The sequence below is a fragment of the Microcaecilia unicolor genome, chromosome 7, assembly GCF_901765095.1.
Source record: "Microcaecilia unicolor chromosome 7, aMicUni1.1, whole genome shotgun sequence".
Lineage (NCBI taxonomy): Eukaryota > Metazoa > Chordata > Amphibia > Gymnophiona > Siphonopidae > Microcaecilia > Microcaecilia unicolor.
Genome location: NC_044037.1, coordinates 214,404,539 through 214,431,687, shown reverse-complemented (window position 1 = coordinate 214,431,687; position 27,149 = coordinate 214,404,539). Strand labels below are relative to the sequence as shown.

Here is a 27,149-nt window from a genome sequence, read left to right as displayed (position 1 = left end):
ATTTCTTCTTTTTGAAGTGGCATTAAAAACAAAGAACTGAGTTTTGGAATAGGGTCCATGCACACATTTTTCAAATGGGTAATATGCCCCCTGCCAAGATTTGACCCAAAGTAGAGTGTGTGGCCCAGGGCAAATCATCCCTCTAACCTTTGGATACTCAACCCAGTTCTCAGGACCACCAAGCCAGTCTGGTTTTCAAGATATCCACAATGAATGTGTATCAGATGAATGTGCATGCACTGCCTCCATTGTATGCAAATCTGTCTCATGCATTTCATTGTGGTTATCCTGGCTGAATGTGTCCGTAGGATTGGGTTAAGAACCCCTGCTCTACTCCCTTCTTTATCATTCTCTTTACTCCCCCCTCCCCCGCACAGTCATCTTTATGTTCTGTACCCTGGAACAGTCATCAGTCCTTTCTTGTTGACTTGAGAAGTCAGAACAGCACTACTTATACACAGCTGACCTTCCTCTGTCACCTTTGATCTGAACTTTGTACTGTGCAGGACTGAACTACAGAGCCCTGCATGGCTCAGACATGGCATAGAAGCTGATGGAGGAGGCAGATGTAGGTAAGAAACACTGCTTTCAGACAGTAAGAGGGGATCATCCTTGAGGTGCAATGGGTTAATAGGGGGGGGGGGGGGGAGCTCACTAGTAGTTGCTAATATGAGCAGTGCAGCATCACCTAAAACACAGAGCCAAAAGTGCCTACCAAATCCCTACCCTATCTTCATTCCCTTCCTCAAGGGTGGCTCTACACCCTGCTTATTCTTTTGATCCACATTTAAAAGATATCATCTAAGAAAAATACACTGAAGGTTGCAATAGCATGGTAACTTCTCTGATGTGGTTTTTGGGCAGTCTCTCTTTAATGTCAGCTGAACTTGTTGATCCAGTATAGTTGATACTTGGTTTGTTCTTGCGTAAATGTAGATTTGCGTTGGTTAGAGGGGGTGGGGTTGGAAAAGCATGGCAATTTATGATTGTCTTTTTGGATAACTGTTGGCAAGTAACATGCTTGCATAGGTACAGTATAGTATTATAAGATGCTGTGAGTTACTCATCTTTGTGGCTCACTTTCATCAGTCATGTAAATGGCAGTAGACTGGAGCCACAAGTCAAAAACATGATCATTCCAAATGAGGTTGTTCTGTGAGGAGAATATGGTAGTTACATTCTATTTTCACTTTCAGGCAATAATTTGTGATGATGATAAGGATTTGTGTGAGTTTAGGAGTATATTGAAACTTGGCTGAGAATAGGAATCTGGATTAGAGATGTTAGAGCATCATCTTGCTGGGAAAAGACTGTTTCAATGAAACAGATTTCAGCAGCCTAAAACAATAACAGATCATATGAACATAAGAGTAGCCATACCGGGTCAGACCAATGGGCCATCTAGCCCAATATCCTGTTCTCCAAACAGTGGCCAAGCCAGGTCACTTGTACGTTTCAGAAACCCAAATCATGGCAACATTCCGTACTACAAATCACAGGGCAAGCAGTTGCTTCCCATGTCTGTCTCAATAGCAGACTATGAACTTTTCTTCCAGGAATTTGTCCAAACCTTTTTTAAACCCAGATACACTAATCACTGTTACCACATCCTCTGGCAAAGAGTTCCAGAGCTTAACTATTCATTGAGTGAAAAAATATTTCCTCCTATTTGTTTGAAAAGTATTTCCGTGTAACTTCCTCGATTGTCCCCTAGTCTTTGTACTTTTGGAACAAGTAAAAAATCAATTTACAGGATTTTGTAGACCTCAATCATATCTCTTCTCATCCATCTGTTTTCCAAGCTGACGAGCCCTAACCTCTTTAGTCTTTCCTCATACGAGAGGAGTTACATCCCCTTTATCATTTTGGTCGCTCTTCTTTGAACGTTTTCTAATTCCGCTAAATCTTTTTTGAGATACGGCGACCAGAACTGAACGCAATACTCGAGGTGCGGACGCACCATGGAGCAATACAGAGGCATTATAGTAATTTCAGTCTTCATTCCGTTCCTAATAATTCCTAGCATCCTGTTTGCTTTTTTGGCCGCTGCTGCACATTGAGCAGAAGATTTCAGCGTATTATCTACAATGACACCTAGATCTTGAGCACTGACCCCCAAGGTGGACCCTAACATCAGGTAACTACAGTGGTGGAAATAAGTATTTGATCCCTTGCTGATTTTGTAAGTTTGCCCACTGATAAAGACATGAGCAGCCCATAATTGAAGGGTAGGTTATTGGTAACAGTGAGAGATAGCACATCACAAATTAAATCCGGAAAATCACATTGTGGAAAGTATATGAATTTATTTGCATTCTGCAGAGGGAAATAAGTATTTAATCCCTCTGGCAAACAAGACCTAATACTTGGTGGCAAAACCCTTGTTGGCAAGCACAGCGGTCAGACGTCTTCTGTAGTTGATGATGAGGTTTGCACACATGTCAGGAGGAATTTTGGTCCACTCCTCTTTGCAGATCATCTCTAAATCATTAAGAGTTCTGGGCTGTCGCTTGGCAACTCGCAGCTTCAGCTCCCTCCATAAGTTTTCATTGGGATTAAGGTCTGGTGACTGGCTAGGCCACTCCATGACCCTAATGTGCTTCTTCCTGAGCCACTCCTTTGTTGCCTTGGCTGTATGTTTTGGGTCATTGTCGTGCTGGAAGACCCAGCCACGACCCATTTTTAAGGCCCTGGCGGAGGGAAGGAGGTTGTCACTCAGAATTGTACGGTACATGGCCCCATCCATTCTCCCATTGATGCGGTGAAGTAGTCCTGTGCCCTTAGCAGAGAAACACCCCCAAAACATAACATTTCCACCTCCATGCTTGACAGTGGGGACGGTGTTCTTTGGGTCATAGGCAGCATTTCTCTTCCTCCAAACACGGCGAGTTGAGTTCATGCCAAAGAGCTCAATTTTTGTCTCATCTGACCACAGCACCTTCTCCCAATCACTCTCGGCATCATCCAGGTGTTCACTGGCAAACTTCAGACGGGCCGTCACATGTGCCTTCCGGAGCAGGGGGACCTTGCGGGCACTGCAGGATTGCAATCCGTTATGTCGTAATGTGTTACCAATGGTTTTCGTGGTGACAGTGGTCCCAGCTGCCTTGAGATCATTGACAAGTTCCCCCCTTGTAGTTGTAGGCTGATTTCTAACCTTCCTCATGATCAAGGATACCCCACGAGGTGAGATTTTGCGTGGAGCCCCAGATCTTTGTCGATTGACAGTCATTTTGTACTTCTTCCATTTTCTTACTATGGCACCAACAGTTGTCTCCTTCTCGCCCAGCGTCTTACTGATGGTTTTGTAGCCCATTCCAGCCTTGTGCAGGTGTATGATCTTGTCCCTGACATCCTTAGACAGCTCCTTGCTCTTGGCCATTTTGTAGAGGTTAGAGTCTGACTGATTCACTGAGTCTGTGGACAGGTGTCTTTCATACAGGTGACCATTGCCGACAGCTGTCTGTCATGCAGGTAACGAGTTGATTTGGAGCATCTACCTGGTCTGTAGGGGCCAGATCTCTTACTGGTTGGTGGGGGATCAAATACTTATTTCCCTCTGCAGAATGCAAATAAATTCATATACTTTCCACAATGTGATTTTCCGGATTTAATTTGTGATGTGCTATCTCTCACTGTTACCAATAACCTACCCTTCAATTATGGGCTGCTCATGTCTTTGTCAGTGGGCAAACTTACAAAATCAGCAAGGGATCAAATACTTATTTCCACCACTGTATGATTTGGATTATTCTTTCCAAAGTGCATCACCTTGCATTTGTCCACATTAAATTTCATCTGCCATTTGGATGCCCAGTCTTCCAATTTCCTAAGGTCTTTCTGCAATATTTCACAGTCTGCACTTATTTTAAACCCCTGCTGCAGCTTTGAAATATATTCTAGATATTTCGCACCAGAATCCGGATTGTGACTGGCACTGACTATCCATATAGAATAGTCAGAACGTCCTAAAATTATCTGAATTGTTATCCAGATAATAGTCTCAATATTCTCCAGATAACTGCCAGCTCTACCCATGTTCCCCCCACCTCCCGGCGCTACCGGGATATTACTGGGGTGGTCCGTAAGGATATTCAGCAGCACTATCCAGACAATGCTGCCTAATATCCATGGGTAGTGCCACCGGAAGGAAATATCCTAATAACAGCCATCATTATTCACATATTTCCCTTTGAATATCAAGCCTCTGGCGTTTGAGGAATTAATCTGTATGATCTGTATTACTGGTATATCGTTGGTCAATGGGATTTACATTTAATCATTATATCTCTTATGAAATGCCTCATGCTGTTCTTATTTTCATCAGAGCATGAAATTTCAGCTCCAACTGCACAAGCCAAAACTAATTTACACTTGCCAGATGTGCTTACCCTTAGGTTAGAAGGGGAGGGCCATTTTCTGATACTGTCACTGATTCCTGTGAAGGCAGCAGTGCAGTGTTTAGTCACCAGCAAAATAAGGTGAAGGGAAGTAAGACCCTACCCTGTTGGTAGCATCTACTTGTAGAGAAGGTGACTTTTTGGCTCATTTGTCTCTCTGAAAACACTGCATATTACCCTGCTTCCTTTTTTTTCCCTTTATTTTCCTCAGCCATTATACTCTGTCCTAAGTATCATCTCCTCTTCCTTCTCTGTAATTTGTTTTAACACACTTATGTCAGCATGTACTGTTCTTTCTCTTTTTTCTGTGTTTACCTCTAGGTTCTTTTTTTCCTTGTCATAGTAGCACAGGGCCTCAACTTTTCTCAATCCATGCCATTCCTGTGCTCTTATCTTTTTCTTCATTTTTTATTTATTTATTGGGATTTATTTATTTCTTTTTAGAAGAAATTCACCCAAAACAGTACACAGCAAGAATAAGTTGAACATAGGCAATAGGCAGTTAAAGCAGAAAAAAATATTCAAATACCAGTACACAGTATAGCATAGTAGACTACTTATAAATGTCAACACAATACATAGTAAAACATTTTAATGGACACCATTAGTTCACGGTCTTCCTTTTTGTCACCTCTGCCCTACCATCTTCTTTGTTCTTTCTATCTCCCCCTTTGATTTCAAGCTGCCATTGCCTGCTCAGACTTGAACTCTCCTACCCAAAAGTTAGACCCCCCCCGTTAAAGGCTTATCTATTTGAAAAAAAAATCTATTGCCTCCACTCTGGTGAAGCAGCTACCACAAAGGTACACTGGATTCCATAGTCTATCCTTACTACTGATCTCCCCTACCCTCTCTTTATATTTGTTTTACACTTCTGTCCCTACCTTTATTTGACTGTGGGCTTATTCTGCTGTCTTTCCTTTCACACAATGGCGTTCCTTAACTACTTTCAATTTTTAAGTGCTTTGTTATTCCAAAGGAAAAGCAGTATATCAAATAAAGCAACCATACAATTTTTCCAGTGCTCTTCCTCTAGCACCATTCCCCAGTGGTATTGCCACAGACTGTCTCCCCTGTGCCCTGAAATGCTTGGCCAGCTAGGAGGCCTGAGAGGGGAGGGGACAGGCTGAGTAGCCTGAGGCGCCCCTCTGGCTGCAATGTTTCTGCTTCAGTATCAGCTGAAGGGGTAATGATAAAGACTGGGCCATGCTACATGGCTACTGCCTCCTACCTTGACTGTCTCTGCTAATGTTGCATCCAGAGCAGGAGATGGTGAGAGAAAATACCAACCTTTGTAGTCAATTCTGCTTGCCACTTATGAACAGAAGAAAAATGTCACATCCTGGGATCTATAATGGATTGTAAACATTTGTATATTTTTGGCATAACTGTAGTTTGGGTAGGTATGAAAAGAAACCCCTCCATTCCCAAAGAAAACTAAAGCTTCCAATGAGTCTGACATGCCGTGGTATTATCAGTCTTTATCCTTGTTCCTCTTGTATTTTTCCACTTACATAGCTGTGTGAGATCATTGGCAAGCTTCCACTATTCACAATCATTTTTCATTGGTTTGTGTACAGTTAATCAGAGCATCATGTGAAAATGCATGTGCCAGTGTATTGAGTAGGACAGGGTAGTTGCCAAATTTGTGCTAGTTCTTGTGGTTTCAAGTCAGACCATGAAATGTCAGTGCTTCTCTATGGGCATTAAGCACCTGATCTCATAATTACTACAAGCCAAGTGGTGCCCTTTCCTGAATGGATTGGGGGGAGGGATGTTCCTCTGAAAGACATCAGTTACTGGTACCACTAGGAAGATTGTGTTTGTACCTGCCTGGGGTCTTCTCACTGTGTGTGCACAAAGGAACACGGTGGGTAAAGTTTGCAGCTAATCCCAGAGAGCAACAGAAAATAACATGTTTCTGTCATAGGAATGTCTCACCTGTGTCTTATTATATACTTTTAAAAATGTTAGTAGTGTCCTCCTTGGTAGTACTACTTTAACTTAGCATCGCTGCATAGGTGGGGCTAAAAAATGTCCAGAAATATGGTAGCAACATGTTCCACTTGCCATCTAAAATATGGTATCAAAAACGTATTTTACAGTGTCAGCACTATGCGGATTTGAATATACATCGTAGGTCTACCCACCCTAATGCTAATCTGTTATCCATTTAGCAAGCGTTATCTGCAGTAAAGTCTCTCAAAACATGCTGCTTCTCAAAACATGCTGCTTAAGGAATAGTGTGTAATTTAAAATATCAATATAGCGGTAAACATTGCAAACAACACTTACCTCAGTGAAGGAAGATGGTGGTTCGATCAAAGCACGGGCTCAGTGAGATGCCCCTTTTCAGAACCTGCTTCAGGGTCCAAATATGGTTCACTCAACCTCCAGTGTTGTGACAAAATACTTCTGGCACATCTTCTGTTGCCACAGTATTTAATGCAAGCTTACTGCTTGGGCTGAGACGCCAACATAAATGCTTCCTTCAACCATGTATACACACACACAGTAACAGCTACGAGCTATGCGTTCTATATTCATAGCATCTGTGGTGATTCTCAGAAGCTGGCACTGCAAACCACATCAGTGACAAGATTACCACGGGGAAAGAATGCATGCATACCCGTGTTGCTTCACTGACCCTATGGTGTATACAATCATCCAGGTCCTTCTGTCACCAGCTCCTGGCTTTTAACTGCATTTTCAGACTCCAGAGCTTGCCAAGGATACTGTCAGATAGAACTAGGGCTTCTGCCAGCCCTTCTGTAGCTAAGGAATCCACAGTGAGTGAGTGTGTGTGGGGGTGGGGGCTTTTGGGTCCTGCCCATCTTGTTCTTCTATAACAATCTTGCTTCCTTTGACTGAATGTAAACAAATCAAATACATTGAATGTGTGTGTTTTTATTTTTGTATAATGTGTGAATTGATTGGGTTGAATCACAAAAGTGCTGTGAATAACTTTCAAGATTTTTCTTTATAGATCTGTTGAGAACGGCTAGTCAGCATTCAGATAGCAGTGGCTTTGCTGAAGACCCTTCTACAGATATTAACTCTCTTCAGGTAAAAAAACATGATGTGTCTACCTGTATATGGCTTATATGAAATGTAGTTGAAATATGAGTGTGTGCATGTTAGTTCCCATTCATTTTCCCATTTATTTTTTTGTCTTAAGGGTACATTCTATTAATGTTTTTGGCTCATGGACTAAGATCCAAGATCATTTTTCCCCTCCTTTCCCGTACAGGCAATTGCCTGAAGAGGCTGAAATATTGTATGTCTAAAACTAGAGCTTAAAAAAACAAAAGTTGACCTTTCAAAACTGTTCTCCTTCTTCTCTAGGTAAAATGTACTCCTTCCTCTCCCCACACATATTACGTTTTCCTAAGGGAAATGTGGGTGTCCACTGTTGTTGAGGGGCACTCTAAATGCTCTAGTTCTGCAGGACATTTCCAATAACTAACCATATTTTTCCCATGATACTGGAAACGAAAGACTTCCTCATATATCAGGAAGCTCTAGTCCATTGTGCAATCCACCTTTTATCCATAGCCAATAGCTTGGTGCCATCTACTGTTAAAATCATTTCTGTAAGAGTTCATAAATGTATTAGTATTTGGTTTCATTTTGAGCTGCTTCACAGGTTTATTTAATTTTGGCCTAGCATGCTCGGGAGAGTGTAGTAAGTATATAATACACAATACAAATCTCTTGGCGGGGTAACCTGAGGATATTAATCTGAAACCTTGCTCTGAGTACCTCTTTGTTCTAATTCTGACTTTATCCCGTAGGTTCATGAATCTTTGCAAGCTATGGGTAGTAGTGCTGACAGCTGTGACAGTGAAACTACAGTGACATCAGTTAATGAAGACCTTAAGACGCCAGTGGCGAAAGATGCTCCCGATTTTCAAGACTTCGATATCGATGATGAGTTTTTCAGTCCTATTAAAATGGCAGGGGGCAAAACACCAATATTTTCAGAGAACCAAGCTGAAGACCTTTCAGGCATTTTGAAGAGTGGTAATCAACCAAGTCCTTTCACTGAAACTAAACTAACAAGTACATTGAAGGAAGTAAAGGGAAGGGAAGCTAATTTGTCAACTACAGTTGGGTCTTTGTTACAGCAGGAAAGTACTGGTGAAAGTGATTTTGAGACCAACAGTGAATATGAAGTGAAACCATATACAACACACCATATCTCTAAACCAATTAACTCTTATGGCAGCTCTACAGGAGACACGCAGTCTGCTTTTGACCATTCAGAATCATCTCCATTGGAACGAGTAAATGTTGTTCTACAGAGAGCCAAGATGAAGGTGTGTAATGTGTCCGAAGCAGCTGGTTCTAGAGCAGGGCACAGTGTGCTTACTGCAAGAGATATATTGAAGCAGAGGCGTGATTTTGCAAGATCTGGTTTCCCCTTAAGGAGAACTCAGTCTCTTCCATCCGCAGGCCTCAGTCCAGTGAGAGTGGTGTCATCTGTAAATGTTCGCTTATCTTCAGGAAAAGCCACAAACTGTAGCCCACCTTCCTTCACTTACAAGTATACACCTGAGGAGGATGTGGAAAGAGCGAATGAGGAAGATGCTTCAGCTCCATGTAAATCCACAGTTTTCATCTCTCCATCTATGAAAAAAGAAGGTTCCAGGAGCAGCCTGAACAAACTTCCAGATGAATCCATTCGCAACAGACCACAGTCCTGCTCAGCACATGCACCTTCCCACAGGTCTCAGTCATCATGCTCCCTTCATTCTGTGCATTCAGACTGGCAAGAGAGACCCCTGTGTGAGCACGCAAGAACTTGGAGTAACCATAGCATCCCTAGTATCTCTGGAGCATCCTGTGGTGCACTGATGTCTCATTTTGGCTGCCCCTATTCACCAAGATTTAGTGGGTTTCCTCAAAGGCCCTGTACCATGAACCCTCCTTCTACCACTGAAATGCAACTGCGGAGAGTACTGCATGATATCAGAAACTCCCTGCAGAATCTTTCACAGGTATGGCCCATTTTACATAAAATGTTGAGATTGGAATTGAAGCATCCAGGTCAGGTGTACTCTGTTCCAGAGGTATTTTGCAAAAGACTCTGCCAGATATGGAGCCTTTTGTAAAATACATGTAAGCATATGAAGGAATGGATGTGTATTTGCCAATATGCAGAGCAGGAGCAACTGTTTTACACGTGGAAAAAATGAGCAATGCAAAGCAGGCAACTTCCACGTGGATATGCTGCGTTTGCAACTTCCACCTGTAAATGGAGCAGCTCCCACATGTAGCCATGTCGTTTTACAAACCTACACATATAATTGACACCAATTAAGTAGTGGGACTGCAATTTTCCTTTCTTCATTTTGGAAGTGGAAATAAACAACAGGGGATGAAGGAGATTTACTCCCATAATCCCATGTGTCGAAACAAGCTCTTTGTTATACTTTTAGAAGTGTTAAATTCATAGCTTATAAATAGATAACCTGCAACAGCTCTGTTGCCACCAGCAAAACTAGGTATTCTCACAAATATCTACAGGTTGTAAATGTTAGATCCTGTAAGGACCATCAGTATTTTAATGTGGCCAGCTGTGTTCACATACACATGTCGCTTAGAATCAAAGATACATATTTAGGTGGTCTTGTACAAAGACATGCTAGAGTTTTTAACGTGCACTAAACACTAGAGACGCCCCTAGGAATATATGGGCGTCTAGCATTTACGGGTGGATTCTATATATGGTGCCTAAAAAAAAATAATCCACACAGAAAACATTTCCGCCTAAGTGTATTTTATAAGCAGTGCCTAGATTTAGGTACGGTATATAGAATACACTTAGTTGATATTTCAACTCCCAATACTACGTGCGTCCATTTATGCCAACAAAAACATGGCGTAAATCTCGGCATGTAAATTTAGGTGCACTGGGCCATATTCTATAATTACGCATGTAAATTTTGGAACGTCCATGAAATGCCCATTTCTTCGCCCATAGCAATGCACTTTTTTGTCTGCATGCCTTAGAAGTTAGACACAGTGCGTTACAGAATATGTTTAGGAGGAGATTCTATATATGGCGCCTAAAAAAAATTGTCGCTGAAATCAGTGCCGACTAATCATATTCTGTAATCGACTCTTAGATTTAGGTGCTGATTATAGAATAAGCTTGGTTGATATTTCAGCACTGATATCTGCGTGCATCCACTTGTGCTAATGAAAACTAGTGTAAATCTCAGGATGTAGATTTAGGCGCACTGGGCCATAATCTATAAATAGGCGCCTAAATTTTGGAATGACCACGACCTTTTTTGCCTCCGCATGTTAGAAGCTCGTTCCACATCATTACAGAATACGCGTGCCAATTCTAATCTGTGCCAATTAGTGCTCATTTTGGAGGAGTGGCCTAGTGGTTAGGGTGGTGGACTTTGGTCCTGGCGAACTGAGGAACTGAGTTCGATTCCCGGCACAGGCAGCTCCTTGTGACTCTGGGCAAGTCACTTAACCCTCCATTGCCCGCCGCATTGAGCCTGCCATTAGTGGGAAAGCGCGGGGTATAAATGTAACAAAAAAAAAATTATTGCTTGTTATTAATGCTCGTTAGCTTGTGCCTAAATCTAAGCGCATTATATAGAATCTGGGGGTTAGCGAGTTCTGTGTGCAAATTCTAATTATTGCCAATTCTCTTTATTGCTTGTTAAGTGTTGTTATCAACGCTGATTAGCTTGTTAAGCCAATTAAGTTTCTCGCACTGTTATAGAATCCGCCTGGATTTTGGGATGACTCTCAAGGCGCACTATATAGAATCCGGGGGTTAGTGCGCACTTTTATTTTTAGCACGTGCTAAAAATGCTAGCACGCTTTTGTAAAAGGGGCCCTTAGTGAACAAAAGCAAACTTGGTATTGAAGATGGTAGAATGGGACATTGCATTGATTCATAACTTCACACAAACACAGTAAGAGGGTAAGAAGGTACTTATTTATTCATTTTCATAGCACTTAGATAACAAAGTTCCATAGGTTATTATGCAACTTTGTAAGTCTAAGTGCTTTGAAAATATACCTCATAGGCACCTATCAGTCTTTAAAAAAATATATAAATACTATGGGTAAATTGGCAGAAATTGCAGCTAGGTTGAAGCCACAGATATTTATACCAGCAGAGGAACTGGTGCAAACATCTGCAGCTTCAGTCTGCATGGCCTCATGTATATTTTTTTTTAATGCTTGCATTTTGTGACTTCACCCATACCCTTCCCAACCTCTGCTCAAGAACATGCCTATATGCATGTTGCATAAAAAACATATGCTAGTTTATACGCCATATACTTTTTATGCATGTAGCTCTTGGGTAATTTTATAAAAGTCTTTAAATCATGTAAAATGGTGTTTTAGGGTTTTAAGTGGTGAAAAGTTTATAAAATGACCCACCTAGATGGAAAAGGGATGAGATAAAGTTGCCCCTGACATTCTTCCCTCACTCTCTACTACTACTACTACTATAAATCATTTCTATAGCGCTACCAGTTGTACGCAGTGCTTCACAATTAAGCAAGAAGAAAAGACAGTCCCTGCTCAGAAGAGCTTACAATCTAAATCAGGACAGACAGGACAAATAAGGGATAAGGGTAGGACAGACAGATAGGACACATAGGGAAAGGGGCTATTGAAGAAAGGAAGACAAGATAAAGGTTATGAGCAAGTGACAAGTTGGGAGTCTTCCCGTTGCTGTCTGCACTGCAGCCTCTATTGGCCAGGTCACACAAGCTGCTTCAGATGGCATGGACATCTTCAGCAGTTTCCAGCCCTGATATCACCAGTACACACAGATAAAAGACAGGTTGTATGGTTGGGTGAAGTTTCTTTACTCCTTGCAACCAGGTTGCCTTGCAGAATGACACCCAGGGTGCTCATTGCAGAAATACACATTCTCATAAGTGTCACAAGGTTGTGAGTACTTTAGGGACACACCCTGTTATGTAACTGTTTTGTGTGTACTTTAGGGACACACCCTGTTATGCAACTGTGTAATTATGATTTCAATTCCAAACACACACAGGCATCTCAAACGTAATTATTTATTTCTATTCTCTCTATTTCTTTTAATGTTAGTTTACTTTTGTTGTTCTTACATGATGAAGTAATATGCATTCCAGTTAAAAGATCAGTAGATTAAACACATTTTGATTTTCTTAAGGATCTTTGACGCTCCCTTTATTGGTCAGACATAAAACAAGCATTATAATTTGTCATTATCTCATCCATTGTATAAGGCCATTTCTAATGTGCAGGTAAAGATGTCTTAGGTATTATGATTCTCACTCTCCTTTTAAAGCAGACTTTACCCAAGAGGGCAAACAGCATATTAAAAACAATAATTGTTCTATAATTCACAGGGAAGGCAATTCAAAATGCCATTTTCCATGGGGATAATAGTAAATGGCCTTTTTATAAATGCTATATTGTCAGGCATGTTTAAACAATCCAGTGGAATATGAACTCAACTTCTTACTATAAACCACCAGAGCACATCAGTACAAAAATATTATATATTGTTTGCCTCAGTGGTAAAACCCAGTGAACTTGACTGTCATCAATGAGATTTATAGCACTCATCTCGTCGGCAAATCAATATGAAATTTTTATGAACATTTTTAGAAAATAATTTGCAATAAATAGTCAAATAAAGCTTATACGCTTACATTTAGCTCTCATTTACTTATCTTCTTTTAGAAGACCCATCATTTAAAGATGGAAAAATTGCCGGTTGGGGACTCATTATCCTACATGCATGTTTTGCTAAACCCAGCTGTCTCAAGGATCAAGCAGAGAATAGAGTTACACAAAACTCTGCCCAACCATAAAACCAAACTTAAACTCTAAGAAAATTATGATGCCAATTTTACCAGACTTTAAAAAAAAAAAACTCCAGGCAAAAATGGCAACATCATCTGTTCTACCTAAATACTACGTGCTGACGTAATACATAACATTGGCTCCGCCCACAGTCCCTGATTCAAAATAGTCATCTATTCAGTTTCTAAATTCAACCCCTATGGTGTCACTGAATGAAATTGGAAAATCCAAGGCTGTTCCCTGAAATTCAGTTGTCTTTCCAGACAAATACTGCAGAGCAAGTTATTCCTGGGGGAGGATTGGGGCGGGGTATGGAATAATGAAGGTATTTTATAGCAGGTGGCCTATGTATTAGGAGCAAGTAGATGCTTATTTGATAAAGACGTATAAGCACCTATGGGGCTCATTTTCGAAAGAACAAAATGTCTAAAAAGTGACATAAAGCAGTATTTGAATGGTTTTCTTTCCAAAATGTTCAAATCAGTGTTTTTGAAACACATTTTCCAGACGTTTTTCTATGCTGTTCGTCTGCAGTGCATCCAAATCTCAAGGGGGTGTTTTGGGGTGTTAAGGGTGGGATTTGAGTGTTCTTTAGACATGGATGTTTTTCAGCCATTATGGAACAAAACAAAAACGTCCAGGACTAAAACTAATTTGTTTTGGTCTCCAAATTTTTTAATAACGACTAAGCAACAAAAAAGTGCCCTAAATGACTAGATGACCACTGGAGGAATAAAGGAATGACCGAACCCTTATTCCCCCAGTGGTCACTGACTGCCTCCCACCCCTAAAAGTTGTGAAAGAAACAGTACATACCAGCCTCAGATGTTATAGCCAATCCTATTAGAGCATCAAGCAGGTCCCTGCAATATAGCCTAGTGGTCGGTGCAGTGCACTGTGGAGAAGGGTACCCAGGCCAATAATACACCAACTGGAATTCCACATGTGGTGGAAAGGGTCACCTTCCCCCCCCCCCCCCCCCCCCCATAAAAAATAAAAACCTACTGTACTCACATATAGGTGATACCTGCAGTCATAACTTGGCTGTTGTAGTGGTGTACAGGCGGGTACAGTAGGTTTTTGGTGGGTTTTGGAGGACTCACTATACAATATAAGAGAGCAAGGGTGAAATATGTACCTGGGAGCATTTAGGTGAAGCCCATTGCAGTGTCCCCTAGGGTGCCTCACTGCTCTGCTGGGATGTCTGTGTGGCCAGTCTGCTGGCTCCTCCTACATTTCAATGGCTTGATTTTGTGCATTATTCACTTTGGTCTTTTTTTTTTTTTTGTGAAAATAAACCAAAAAGATAAAAGTACAGAGCACAAATACAACTAGCAAGTGGCCATTTAAAAAAAAAAAAAAAGACATTTTGCTGTTACGAAAATCAGTATGGGCTCCTTTTACTTAGCTGCGATAAGCCAATGCGGGCTTTCCTCTATACAGGAAGTAGCGCTGGGGTACTGCAGCAGCCCAGTGGTACTTCCCACCTCTAGTGCGCCATCATTTCTGGCGGTTCAAAAATGTATTTATTTTTGTAGCGCAGGAGTGTACACTGTAGTAATCGGGCAGTGCCGCGCGCTGCCCAGTTACCACCGTGTTAACACGGGAGCCCTTACCGCCACCTCAATGGGTGGCAGTAAGGGCTCCCCTCCCCTGAAATGACCATGTGGCACGTAAACCCGGCCATTTCCTGTAGGAAAGCAAGACTTTCCCTTTTACCAGCTGCTGTTAAAGGGGACCTCGGCGCGTATGCAAAACATGCACCGACGCCATAGCTGGTCCCCTTTTGCCACAGCTTGGTAAAAGGGGCCCTATATTTACTATTTGTATTCTGGTTGTTTAGAGCAACATGTCCAAAGTCGGATTTAGACATCAAATCGAAAACGCCCCTCCACGTGTCTTTATAAAGTACCAACACAAATTCTGCAGAAATTGCATGTAAAATGAACCTGCATACATATGTAAATCATGTCTCCATCCACACCCTGAACACACCTAAACCCAAGCTGTGTGAAAGTACACACATTCTTGTCATTGAGTGCACTTCTGCACAGCAGTTAACTAATATGAGGCATTTATGCATGAAAACTCCTGTATAAAATTATTCTCTATGTTCCTACTTTATTCATGCATGTATTTAAAATTTAAAACATGGGCTATGGAGCCTGAAAAATTTGTGTGGTAAAATCGGCATGGTGTATAGAATATGCTGAGCGGCTTTCCACGCGACAAAATTTTACTTGGCATAAATCCTGATGCCTAAATTAGGTGCAGAGGACCCTATTCTGTAAAGGTTATGCTCCTAAAATTTATTTTCCTAAATTATGAGCATACTCTCTGCTCCAAAATAGATTATGCTCCTAATTTAGGAACATAAATTTAGGAGCATAAATTATGTTCATAAATTAGGAGCATACATTTTAAGAGAATATATTTTAGGAGCATAAATTTTAGGAGCGTAAATTTATTATTATTATTTGTTACATTTGTATCCCACATTTTCCCACCTATTTGTAGGCTCAATGTGGCTTACATAGTACCGGAGAGGTGTTTGCAGACTCCGGTGAGAACAAATACAAAGTGATGTTGTGGTAAAATGAAGTTCATGTGACATAGCCACATTAGGGAAACGTACATCAGAAGAGCTGTGTTTTGTCCATTATGTACTTTAGGAGGATAATCTTTATAGAATAAGATTAAGAGCCAGATGCACTAAGCTTTAACGAGCCAAAAATGAGCCTTTAAGGAAGAATTTTCAAACCGTTGCATGCACTAAAGCCCATTTTCCGACGATGGTAGCAGCTAACGAAAACAGAATGCAGATGAGCAATTAGTGTAGAAACCCTATTGAAATGACATGCACTAACCTTTTCCGATTTGTTTAACGCAGGAAAACCGAACGAAACGCCGAGAAATCTAACAAGAGGTCTGTACCTCTCGTTAGGGCTGTCCGGCTAAAAATTTAAATGTAAAAACCAAAATGCAGCAATACAAAAAAAAAAAAAGGATCGGGAGGGGGCTCGTCAAGAGCGTCCTGTATGGACGGCCTTTCCTCCCCCCACCCCGCCCGAGGTCGCCGCTGTTCCCCGCTTCCACCTGCATTATAAATTAAAAAGCAAAAAAAATCAACAGCCCCGGCCGGCCCCCCTACCTTCCTCTCTACTCTTTCACCCCACAGCTCCGCCTCCTGACATCCTCTGCCCTGTGCCCCGCCCCCTCCTGGGGTCGTCGCCGCCATTCCCCCCCTCCAACAGGCCCCCCTCCTTCTTACCGGCCCGTGCAGCGCTGTGTGAAGGCGCTGCACGGGCAAGAAGAACAGCTGATGCCTCTGTCTATGCCCAGTCTTCCTTCGCGTCTCTCTCCTCTTGGGCCCGCCCCCGTCTGACGTAAGTAACCAACGTAGGTTACGTATGTTAGACAAGGGCGGGCCCAGGAGCAAAGGAGGACGTCCTTTCCTCTTGGGCCCGCCCTTGTCTGACGTGGGGCGAAAGAGTAGAGAGGAAGGGAGGGGGGCCGGCCGGGGCTGCTGATTTTTGTTTTGCTTTTTAATTTATAATGCAGTGGAAGCGGGCAGCAGCGGCGACCTCGGGTGGGGCGGGGGGGGGGCAAGGCCGTCCATACAGGACACTCCTGACGAGCGCCTTTGCCCCCTCCCGATCCTTTTTTGATTTTTGTTTTTATTTTGGGAGCCACGTGTTTTTTTTGTTTTGACTGTTTGTGGCATGCGCAGAGCAGCCAGCATAACGCTTGGCTGCTCTGCGCATGCTTAAGGGGCCAATTACCGACGGGGATTATGAACGTATGATACATTGTACTTTTCAATACCGCACCGAACATTTCTCAGCTGTTTTTTTTGTGCATTCTTCGTTGTTTCAAATTCGTTCAGCACTTTTACGATTTAGATTTTTTAACGTTTGGTTGATGCATCTCCCCCTAAGAGTGGGTGTATTCTGTAATAATGTGCATATATTGTAGAAACACCCATGCCCCGTCCAAGGCCACACCCCCTTTTTATATATGGTACTTAGAATTTAGGTGCACCATGTTAAAGAATACACATAGCGAGTTGTGAGCATAAATCTCAATGCCAATTAGTTCTGATAATTGCTTGTTGACATCCAATTAACAGCGTGGTTTACCTTGTTAACTAAACAAGTTATGTGCATTGTTATGGAATATGCTTTGATTTCCGCATGGAAATCTCTGCGTGATATATAGAATCCGGGGGAATCTGCACAAATATTTTGGTATGTGTTTGTGGATACTTCTGGGAGAATTTTGAAAATTTGGCCATTCCTTTTATTTGAAGAATCTAACAAAGTCTGCAGAATGACAAGTATGAATGCTTTTTAAGCAGGCAGGTTGTAATAAAACTACCCCACCGCCAAGTAAATAACAAAAAGGCGTGGCAATGATTATGTTTTGCAGTTTTAAAATGCAAAATCATGAATTACATTTAAATATTGTAGTGGAAATTTATTGAATCGTTGTCACTATAAAAAACTTTTTAGTCTATCACTAGTACATTTGCCCACAATGGGGCATTATTTCAACAGCAGTTCATTACTACTTTTCATTACTGTCCTATTTCATTCTCAATCTGCATAAAAGATTTTCAGTGTTCTCCCCAGGACCTTTTTTTAAATGGTTGTGCCACCCAGCTGATTTACTGACCACCTGGATAATTTAATAGAAACAACTATAATAATGAACTCTGCCACCCTCTCTTGGTTACTCCTTCATGCCACCTGCCTGGCTATGTACAGGCTGAGGTAACATGAGTTCAAGGCTCCTCGTGTATCAGAGCTCCAGACTTTCCTGCCTTAGACTTCAGCAAAGTTGACCAGTGATATTAGAGTCTTCACCCATAAGAGCATAAGAATTGCCATACTGGATCAGAGTTGAAGGTCCATCAAGCCAAGTATCCTGTTTCCAACAATTTCTAATCCAGGGTACTTGTTTCTGATAGGATTCCAAAATGCAGACAGATCCCATGCTGCTTACCCCTAAACTGTCTTTTTTTTTTTTTCAAGTCTACCTTAATAATGGTTTGTTGTGCTGTTCAAACATTTTTTTATACTTGGCTATTTTCTCCAACTTTTTAAAACATTGTTTAAAAAGTGAAAACAAGTTCTAGTACTCTTTACAATGACGAAAAGAATTTGTACCACTCCTCTCCTGTTTACCTAAAATTCCCATTTCCTTCCTTCTCCGCCTTTCTCCATTCTACCCCTAAACCCTATCCTTTGGCTGTCCTTGAACCTAGCTTCAAACACCTCACAACCTAATCTCCCTTTCCCCCTACTCCACTTCATCAGTTTAAGAGACCACTACAGTAGCATACTAACATGTCTCATCGTTCCAAAAGGTCTGCTAGCTTTTTCAACACCTCACTTTCCTCATTGTATCTATCATTGTGTAGCTTGGTCAGTTTTCCATATACTCAGTATACCTTAGCCGGGATCTCCATTGGCTGACCAATGCCTCAATTTGCACTGGAAATAATTTTTTTTTTACATTGTGCTGCCACAATCCCCATCTTTACCAACCCTCATTTTTTTCCCCCTTAAGATTTCTAGGGGCCATTCTCCATAAGAAAACTTTCATAAATAACCTCAATTTTACCCCCATTAATTCTGTTATATAAAATAGTAATTTCCATCTTTGCTCCTTCCTCCCCAAACTTAGGGGCATGTTGACAAAGGTGCAGTAAGCTGTTACTGCACAAATTGGGGCAGAACACCAGGTCTGACCACCATCATGTAACATTCTGGATTCCAGTACTTTTTCCTTAGCCTAAAACAGACCCTTCACTCTTTCCCCCATTCTTCAGTCCTAATCTTCTTTTTTAATAATCTCCCCCCAGAACGCTCACTAGTTCTACTGATTGTCTCCAAAGACACTATAAAGCTCTGTTCACCCCCCCTCCCCCCCGCCCCAACTCCACACACAGCAGCCCTTGTAGTTCAGCCCCTCCTCCCTGTCACTAGAATCCTCCCATTGGCTGGATCCTACCTTAGCCTCTGTACTGGAAGAGGGGATAATGGAGAGCTGTGGTGGGCTAAACCAGTGATTCCCAAAGAGGGCAGTACCGCCCCCGGGGGGGCATTAGACTAGTCTACGGGGGCATTGAAAGACAAGGTGGCATCGTGGCGCTAGAGGGATAAGCACAATATAGCGGCATGAGCAACTAAGAAGTAAGAAAGTATTTCTTTTTTTAACATTTTATCAACATGGTAGCTTGACAAATAGGCCCGCTTATAACACCATATACCTGCTTATGCATATGAGCATATGTTTGCGTTGTCACGAGTGAACCAGCAGTGCATATGTTTGCACCATTGCAAATAGAACCTGTGAAGTGTTGCACTTACCTTTATCAAGGACTGTCCCGATGGGGACCCATTTCACAGATCGCTTCTTCAGGCGATGTCCAATTGTGCTTGACTTTCAGTCCCAGGTTCTATGAAATGAAGTTAACTGCAAAATATATGTGAAAGTCAAGCTGAGATTTGGGGTATAAAGTGATACAAGAATCCCTGAGATGAATATTGTTATTTAACATTAAGAAATATGAAGAACCCCCCCGCACCAAAAGTTTGAGGTTTTAAAAAAAGAAAAGATGAAATAAAGATTATCATAGGGGTTTTTTTTGAGCCAATGATTGATAATAGGCTGGAAGACTTTCGGGGTCCTTTTACAAAGGTGCACTGAAAGTGACTTGTGGCAGTATAGGCGAGGGTTTTGGGCAGATCCATTTTTCAGCGCACCAGCAAAAAATGCCTCTTTTTTTTTTTTTTTTTGCCGAAAATGGATGTGCCTCAGAATCAAAATTGCTGTGCGTCCATTTTGGGTCTGAGACCTTACCGCCAGCTATAGACCTAGTGGTAAAGAATTTGGGCGGTAATGACCCACACACATCAGATGCCACTTGGTGCGTGTTCGTTACGCGCGCCAGAAAATAAAAAATATTTTTCAGACGCGCATAGCGGACGCACAACAAAATTGAAATTACCGCAAAGACCACATGGTAACAGGGTGGTAACTCCAATTTGGCGCATGTTTGGCACACGTAGGCGCCTACGTGGCTTAGTAAAAGGGGCCCTAATATTGGTAATGAGAGAAAACTAAATTGTAGTGAACTATTCTTCATTTTTTGTGCTGTATTAAAACATTAACACATAGCCATTAATGAAAAAAATAGAAATTCATGGTTTTTATGGCTGCGGAAAAATGTGGGAAAGACTTGCATAAGAGCATGCTAAGGCCTATTTTGACCTCAGCTTAGTAAAAGGATCTGTAAGTACGCTCTATGTGGGTGGTAAGTCTTCATTAGCCTCCTGTCGCTTGTTAACTGTGCCTAGATAGCTAGATAAATCTCAAGCACTTATAGGGACGGAGCCTTAGATTAATGTTATTCATTTTATCCACTATAAGGGACAGAGCAGTGTTTTGTATGTGTTTCACTTTTTTTTTCTCTCTCTCTCCCTTTTTTTTTTTTAAAGTATCCTATGAGAGGAAATGATTTTTCAACTGGCGGTTACAGTACTCAAAGACCTTCCATTCTACCTCTCTATGAAGTAAGTGTTCTTATTGCAATATTAAACACTATTCTTTAATAACTTTGATAACTTTGCTGCTTTTATATATAGATATATATACACATACACCTTACAGACCTTTGAGGACCATCTCTGGTGTCTTTCTGTACCCTTTAGAATACTTTCCAGGAATTGCAGGTAATGAGGCGGAGTCTGAATCTGTTCAGAACACAGATGATGGATTTGGAATTGAGCATGTTGCGTCAGCAAACAATGGTTTACCAGCACTTGACTGAAGAGGAACGGTAAGTGTAGATATTTTCTGTTATGGGCAGGCTTTGCTTAAATTGGTGATTCTTAACCATATCCTAAAGATGTACCCTGTCAGTCACGTTGTTATGATCTCCACAAAGACCGTGTGTGAGAGATTTACACTTCTTCATACTGTATACAGATCCTTTCTCTTGCGAACATTTTGAAAGCCGGACTGGCCAGATGTGTCCCAGGGTCTGGGTTGAAACCCAGTGGCAAAATTTCTTTAAACCACACAGTGTCTAAAGTGGGTAATGGCACTGGAATTAAAAAAAGATTGCTTTCTTTAATAGACCACTGTGGGGCACTTTTACCAAACAGCGGTATAAAGTGGCCTTAGCATGACCTTACCCAGGTCTTTCCTGTGTGTTAAGGCCATTGTTTTGATGGGATATCCCTATTTTCTATTTTTTTGTATTTGCCATTAGCGCATGGCCATTAAAATAGATTAGTGCGTGAGCCCCAATTGTCATCCATTATGTAGATGGTAAGGGCTCACACGCTAAGCACGTGCTGATTGGTTAGTGTGCGGCAGTGTATCTGTGCTAACCGATTACCACAGAACACATCCACTCTCTGCAACCCAGACATGTCCCCTGCACCAAAAAAATTAATGTTATTTTTTAGCGCATGGGTAGTGCGCACATCCTGAAATTACCAAGGACACCTCAGCATGCCCCGCGGTATGTAATTTTTTTGCTGCAGCAAAAAGGGCCCCTATATATGTATATTTTTTTTCCTTGGAAAAAGTTACACAGTAATCTAAATGCAGGAGAATTAGGACTGATGCTGAAAAAAATGATTAAAAAGTTTAGACAAAAATAAAGTAAATCATACAATGAAATATAAATGTGGATTATGATCTAAATATTGATAAAACGGAGGTGAATTTTTACTTTTGGATTAGGTGTTAAATTGCATGTGATTTATTGTGGCCCAGCCTTTATAGAATACATATTTTCCTCTGCATCAAAATTGAACAGGGGTTTTTATTAACTATTTTTTAAATGCTTTTTATTCATTGTCATTAGATATGAAGCTGACCAACTTCAAATCTTGAGAAATTGTGTCCGTGAGGAGCTTCGTGATCTAGAGCAACAGCTGGAAGACCGCCTAATGGCTCTCGAGGAGCAGCTGAGAACCTTACACTTGTCTTCACCTTACAGACCTCAGATGCTCACAGTGCGTGCTTTTTGTGTTTTATACTGGAAAACATTTTTGCAGGACGTGATAAAATACAAATTCAATCTAAGCCTTGCCTCTCCACTTCTTATTCACCACCTAAATCAAAACGATTACCTATAGGCCTAGAAGGCAGTTGGTAGTTTTGATAATGTTGTACAGATCTGGTGTTTGTCTTGCCAAAATACTATTCTGCCCAGATCCTCTGCTACTTGCGTCCTTTCCAGTGCTGGTTTTAAGAAGACCAGCAGATGCGTAGCGCTTCTTTACAGTTCTACCTCCAGGGAAGCTCTGAGTGGCAGCTCCTTGACAGTCATATACCAATTGTCCTTCTGCTGGAGACAAATAACTGCTCCCAACCTGCTACAAAATAATTCATTTATTTTGAAAGTGTGGCGCTTATCGTAAAGCCTCTTATATGAAAATAAATACGCATTGTCTGAAAGATAAAGCAGTTGTGTAAATTTGCTTCTGCATAATAATCTTCAAGTTCACTGATTTGGCATATAACAGGAAAGTAACCTTTGCATCATTAATTTTAACCTTAGCAATTATTATGACATTTGCAATTGTAATTAATAGTTTGATGTTCTTAATTTATCAGGGCATGTATGGAAGCCGAAGCACCGAAAGTCTTGCTTACTCGTCACCTTTGAATGTGATAGAGCCAGTAAGTATTTTATTTACAGTTATTAGAGTCAACCTGCCAAAACTAGATTCAGACAGAGAAATACTAGACTTTTCTTGAGTGGCAGCCAGTTATTGACCTTTTGTTTTTGGAGAGTGTTGAATTGAAACCAAACTAGTTCACCATTTCAAAGAAAACTGTAGTTCTGTTAAAAATTAAATCTATATTTATATCTATCTATATATCTATTAAAAAAATAATTAAAACAACAAATTTCCTGACATTGCTGTAAACTACAGAGGTCAATTGTTTTTACCCATGTTAATCAACTATTTTAAAATTGGCCTCCTTCAACATGGTTTCTAGTCTGGGCATTTTTCCACAAGGTGGAGACTGGTGAGTTCTACCTGCACTGAGAGGCAGCATCCTTGGAGGCATGATTAGGTCAAGGGGGAGGAATGGCATGTGTGGAGACTTCATTACTTTACAATTACTGTACATAACTTCTTATATTCCGGAACTACCCAAAAGAGTTCAGTGGAGATAACAGAAAAAGTAGACAGGCAATCCCTGGGAGCTAACAATGCAAGTATCCACAACAGTCGCTAAATAACAAAATTTCCCAAAAAAATAATCTTTCCTTTTCATAAATAATGGGTTGTTTAATATTGGTTGTACTGTCCCCATTCTGCTAATTTGGCTATTAATAAAGACCTCTTCTAAAATTAAAATAATAATAACATCTAAAGAAACTATTCAGCCAAAGCAAAATTCTGAGAATAGCAGTAAAGATAAATTAATCTAGATCGCTTTTATGTTAAAAGTTTATTGAAAAGAAAACTTGTTAATAATTGCCTAAAACCAAAATAATTTCAAATCTTTCTGAGTTGAGTTGGTAGTGTATTCCATCTAGGTGGGGCTGAATATGCAAAACGTACAAGAAAAATGTTCTTGTATTTCAGCCTTCTAGGATTATGGAAGTGAAGCAGCATGTCATCTTGAAGGACTCTTTTTGTTAAACAGTCTGATCCCAATTCAACAGATAGGGTGGAACCAATCCATACAGGATTTTATGAACCATTATGCAAACCTTAAATTGGACACGAGCCTCGACTGGCAACCAATGTAGGTCTGTCAACAGTGGAGAAACTCTCAACTTTATGGGCTGAAAATATTAAATACGCAGGCATCTTTTGAATGGTTTGCATTTTCTTTACTAGATTATTTTTGCAGCCTGCATAGATGCTGTTACTTTAGTCCAAAATCAACAAGAGTAGACTTTGTACTACCAGGTAAAATGTGTGAGTATCAAACAAGTTACGAATTCTTCTCAGTTTTTTCAGCAAGAGATAAGATTTCTTAATGAGCAAATTCACTTGTGATTCCAATGTTAAGGAGCCAGATAATGTTATCCCTAAGATCTTAATATTTTCTTTGAATAAGAAATTCTGGCCACTTATTTTCAGAATATTATCATTCCACACTTCATTTACCTCACCTAAAAAAAGAAACTTTGTTTTTTCTTTATTAAGTTTCAAACAACGAACACCAATCCAAGATTCAAGACATTGAATACAGACCTTGATCTTGATTGCTGTATCTTAAACTGTCAGTGAGACAGGTGGTAAAATCATGATTTTGTCAGCATAACTAAAACTCTTAAACTCAGCAGAGCTTAATCAGTCCCAATGAGGACATCAATATATTAATCAGCGTTGGCAATAGTGGGGACCCCTGTGGGACCCCATAATCCACATGCCATGAGTCCTATAGATTTCCTTTAAAGCTAACACTATAAGTTCTAGACATAAGGAAATCATCAAACCAAGACAACACATTGTTACCAATGCCAAAACTGTCCAGATTGTTCAATATCAGTTGATGTTCCACCAGGTCAAAGGTCCTGAACAAATCAAATTGCAAAATAATGGCTCTCTGCCATTTACCAAGAAGCATTCTTCCCTCCGCTAATAAAGTGCTAAGTACTGTTTTCGTACTAGAATATTTATGGAAACCAAATTGAGAATCATATAGTAGATCAAACTTATCCAAATAATCATTTAATGGAGGGGCTGGTGACTAATCAATTATTTTAACATATGGAGGAATTGACGCTACAAGACAATAATTAGCAACATCAGATATACTTTATTATTTTTAATGATCGGGGTTAAAATTATTATTCTTCTTTTGAGAACCTGCCTTGAGCCAGCTGATGATAATCCAATCTTATAATCTAATTAAAAACTGTTTTGAAATGGATTTGGTTAGATAAGGAGGGCAGGCCTTATAAACATCTTCACACCGATGAACAGTAGAAAGAACTATATTGATTAAATATCGGAAGCAAATCATCCTCACATATTGAAGTAGAAAGTGTCTAATATCTATCTACAGACACAGAACCATTAATTGCGTAAACATTAACTAAAGCTTCACCTGGCATCTTAGTTGAGCTATTTCTATCTTCTTTTTCCTAGTCTCAATACTATCTAAATCCTCTTCAGATAGCTTGTTTCAGTTGTCAATTCAACCTCCATACTGATCTACACAAAATACTCTACAATTATACAAATATTCAAAATGTAATTATTACTACTACTTCTTAATATTTCTGTAGAGCTACTAGACATATTCAGCACTGTACACTTGAACATGAAGAGACAGTTCCTGCTGAAATCTAATCAGGAGAAGATAAACAGGACAAATAAGGGATAAGGGAATTACTAAGGTGAAAATGATAAAACAGTCATTGATACTGAACAAGTGAATAGGGTTTAGGACTTAAAAGCAGCATCAAAAAGGTGGGATTTTAGCCTAGATTTGAAGACGGCCAGAGATTGAGCTTGACTGGTTCAGGAAGTCTATTCCAGGCATATGATGCATATTAAGAATAAAAAACTAAAAACGTCTTGTTTAATTGGTATTTGATATACCACCTTTTCTTTGAGGAGGCCATTACAACATTAACATAACAAAATAAAAGGAACTCCAATATGTGATAAGAAAAAGACACACAACAAATTCTCAATTACACAACTTAAACATAATAAAATTAAGGTTATGGTTAAAATCACTGTGCTTGTACAGCATTTATAGGATACGCTGGCAGAGGTCAACACTCACGAGGGATGTTGAAGGCTAAATGAAAAAAAAAATAGGTCTTCAGAGCTTGGATCTGATTTCTGGGGGCAGATTGTTCCATAGACTTCACACTCATTGTCATATCAATCTCAAATTGACTGCATTTTCAGAGATGGCCTTACTAAAGTCCATAATAAGTTATAAATAAGTCCCTTTTTTACTAAGCTGCATTAAAAGTTTGCAATTGAAGGGCTTGTTTCCAAAACTCCTAAGTCCACTTTTCATCAAAAAATGAGCTATTGTTTCATATGGACGAAGGATATTATTATCTACCAGTGTAATTAATTGTGAAGATCAAAAGTGTGTTTGTCCTTTGCCTGCAGCCAAGTTAAAATAAACCGTTTAATTACTGTGCTTTACTGGCCAAAATTAAGCACAATAATGACAAAGGCTCATTGTTAACTTTTGGGGGCGTGCCCAGCATTTTCTAATACAATTAATTCAGAGACAATACATGTCCCATGCATTAAGTTCATCCATATTATTTGCAATGCTGTTAGTTGCATCTCAGTAGGTGGCGGTAATTCCTCTGTGTTAAATGTAAATTGCAGTCCCCGCCCCAGTATATATTTGTCAATTATTGCAGGAATTAGCATGCAGTGGGTGTGAAGCTCCGGGATGCAGATCATGCATTGTATGCATGGAATACTATCTTGCTATGTCATTTAAATATTTGGGGTGCACTAATACTGTAAATGAAAATGTAGAAAATTGTGCACTTCATTAATACCAAATAGATACTGAAACAAAATAAAACATAGAAAAGAAAATAAGATGATACCTTTTTTATTGGACGTAACTTAATACATTTTTTGATTAGCTTTCAAAGGTAGCCTTTCTTTGTCAGATCGGAAGGGCTACCTTTGAAAGCTAATCAAAAAAATGTATTAAGTAATGTCCAATAAAAAAGGTATCATTTTCTTTTCCGTTTTATTTTGTTTTATTTCTATTGATTACCTTTAAAAGTGGACTAACACGGCTACCACATCTCTGTACTCAAAATAGATACTGGAAAGAATTTTAGTATTGACCATATTCTGAAGAGTACACTCTTAATTACTTTTGCTTGCTACAGGATGGATCCTAAATATAGAAAAC

The 27,149-nt window shown here is 40.2% G+C and overlaps 1 protein-coding gene across 1 annotated transcript in view; it reads left to right on the top strand.

Moving 5' to 3' along the window:
- Window positions 1-27,149, top strand: part of ITPRID2 (ITPR interacting domain containing 2) — a 106,074-nt gene that overhangs the window by 61,407 nt on the left and 17,518 nt on the right. Inside the window, exons 10-15 of the mRNA XM_030210688.1 lie at window positions 7,387-7,466; window positions 8,195-9,400; window positions 20,750-20,824; window positions 20,963-21,090; window positions 22,129-22,279; window positions 22,884-22,949. Of these exons, the coding sequence (XP_030066548.1) occupies window positions 7,387-7,466; window positions 8,195-9,400; window positions 20,750-20,824; window positions 20,963-21,090; window positions 22,129-22,279; window positions 22,884-22,949 (1,706 nt within the window). The remainder of the gene's footprint in view (window positions 1-7,386; window positions 7,467-8,194; window positions 9,401-20,749; window positions 20,825-20,962; window positions 21,091-22,128; window positions 22,280-22,883; window positions 22,950-27,149) is intronic.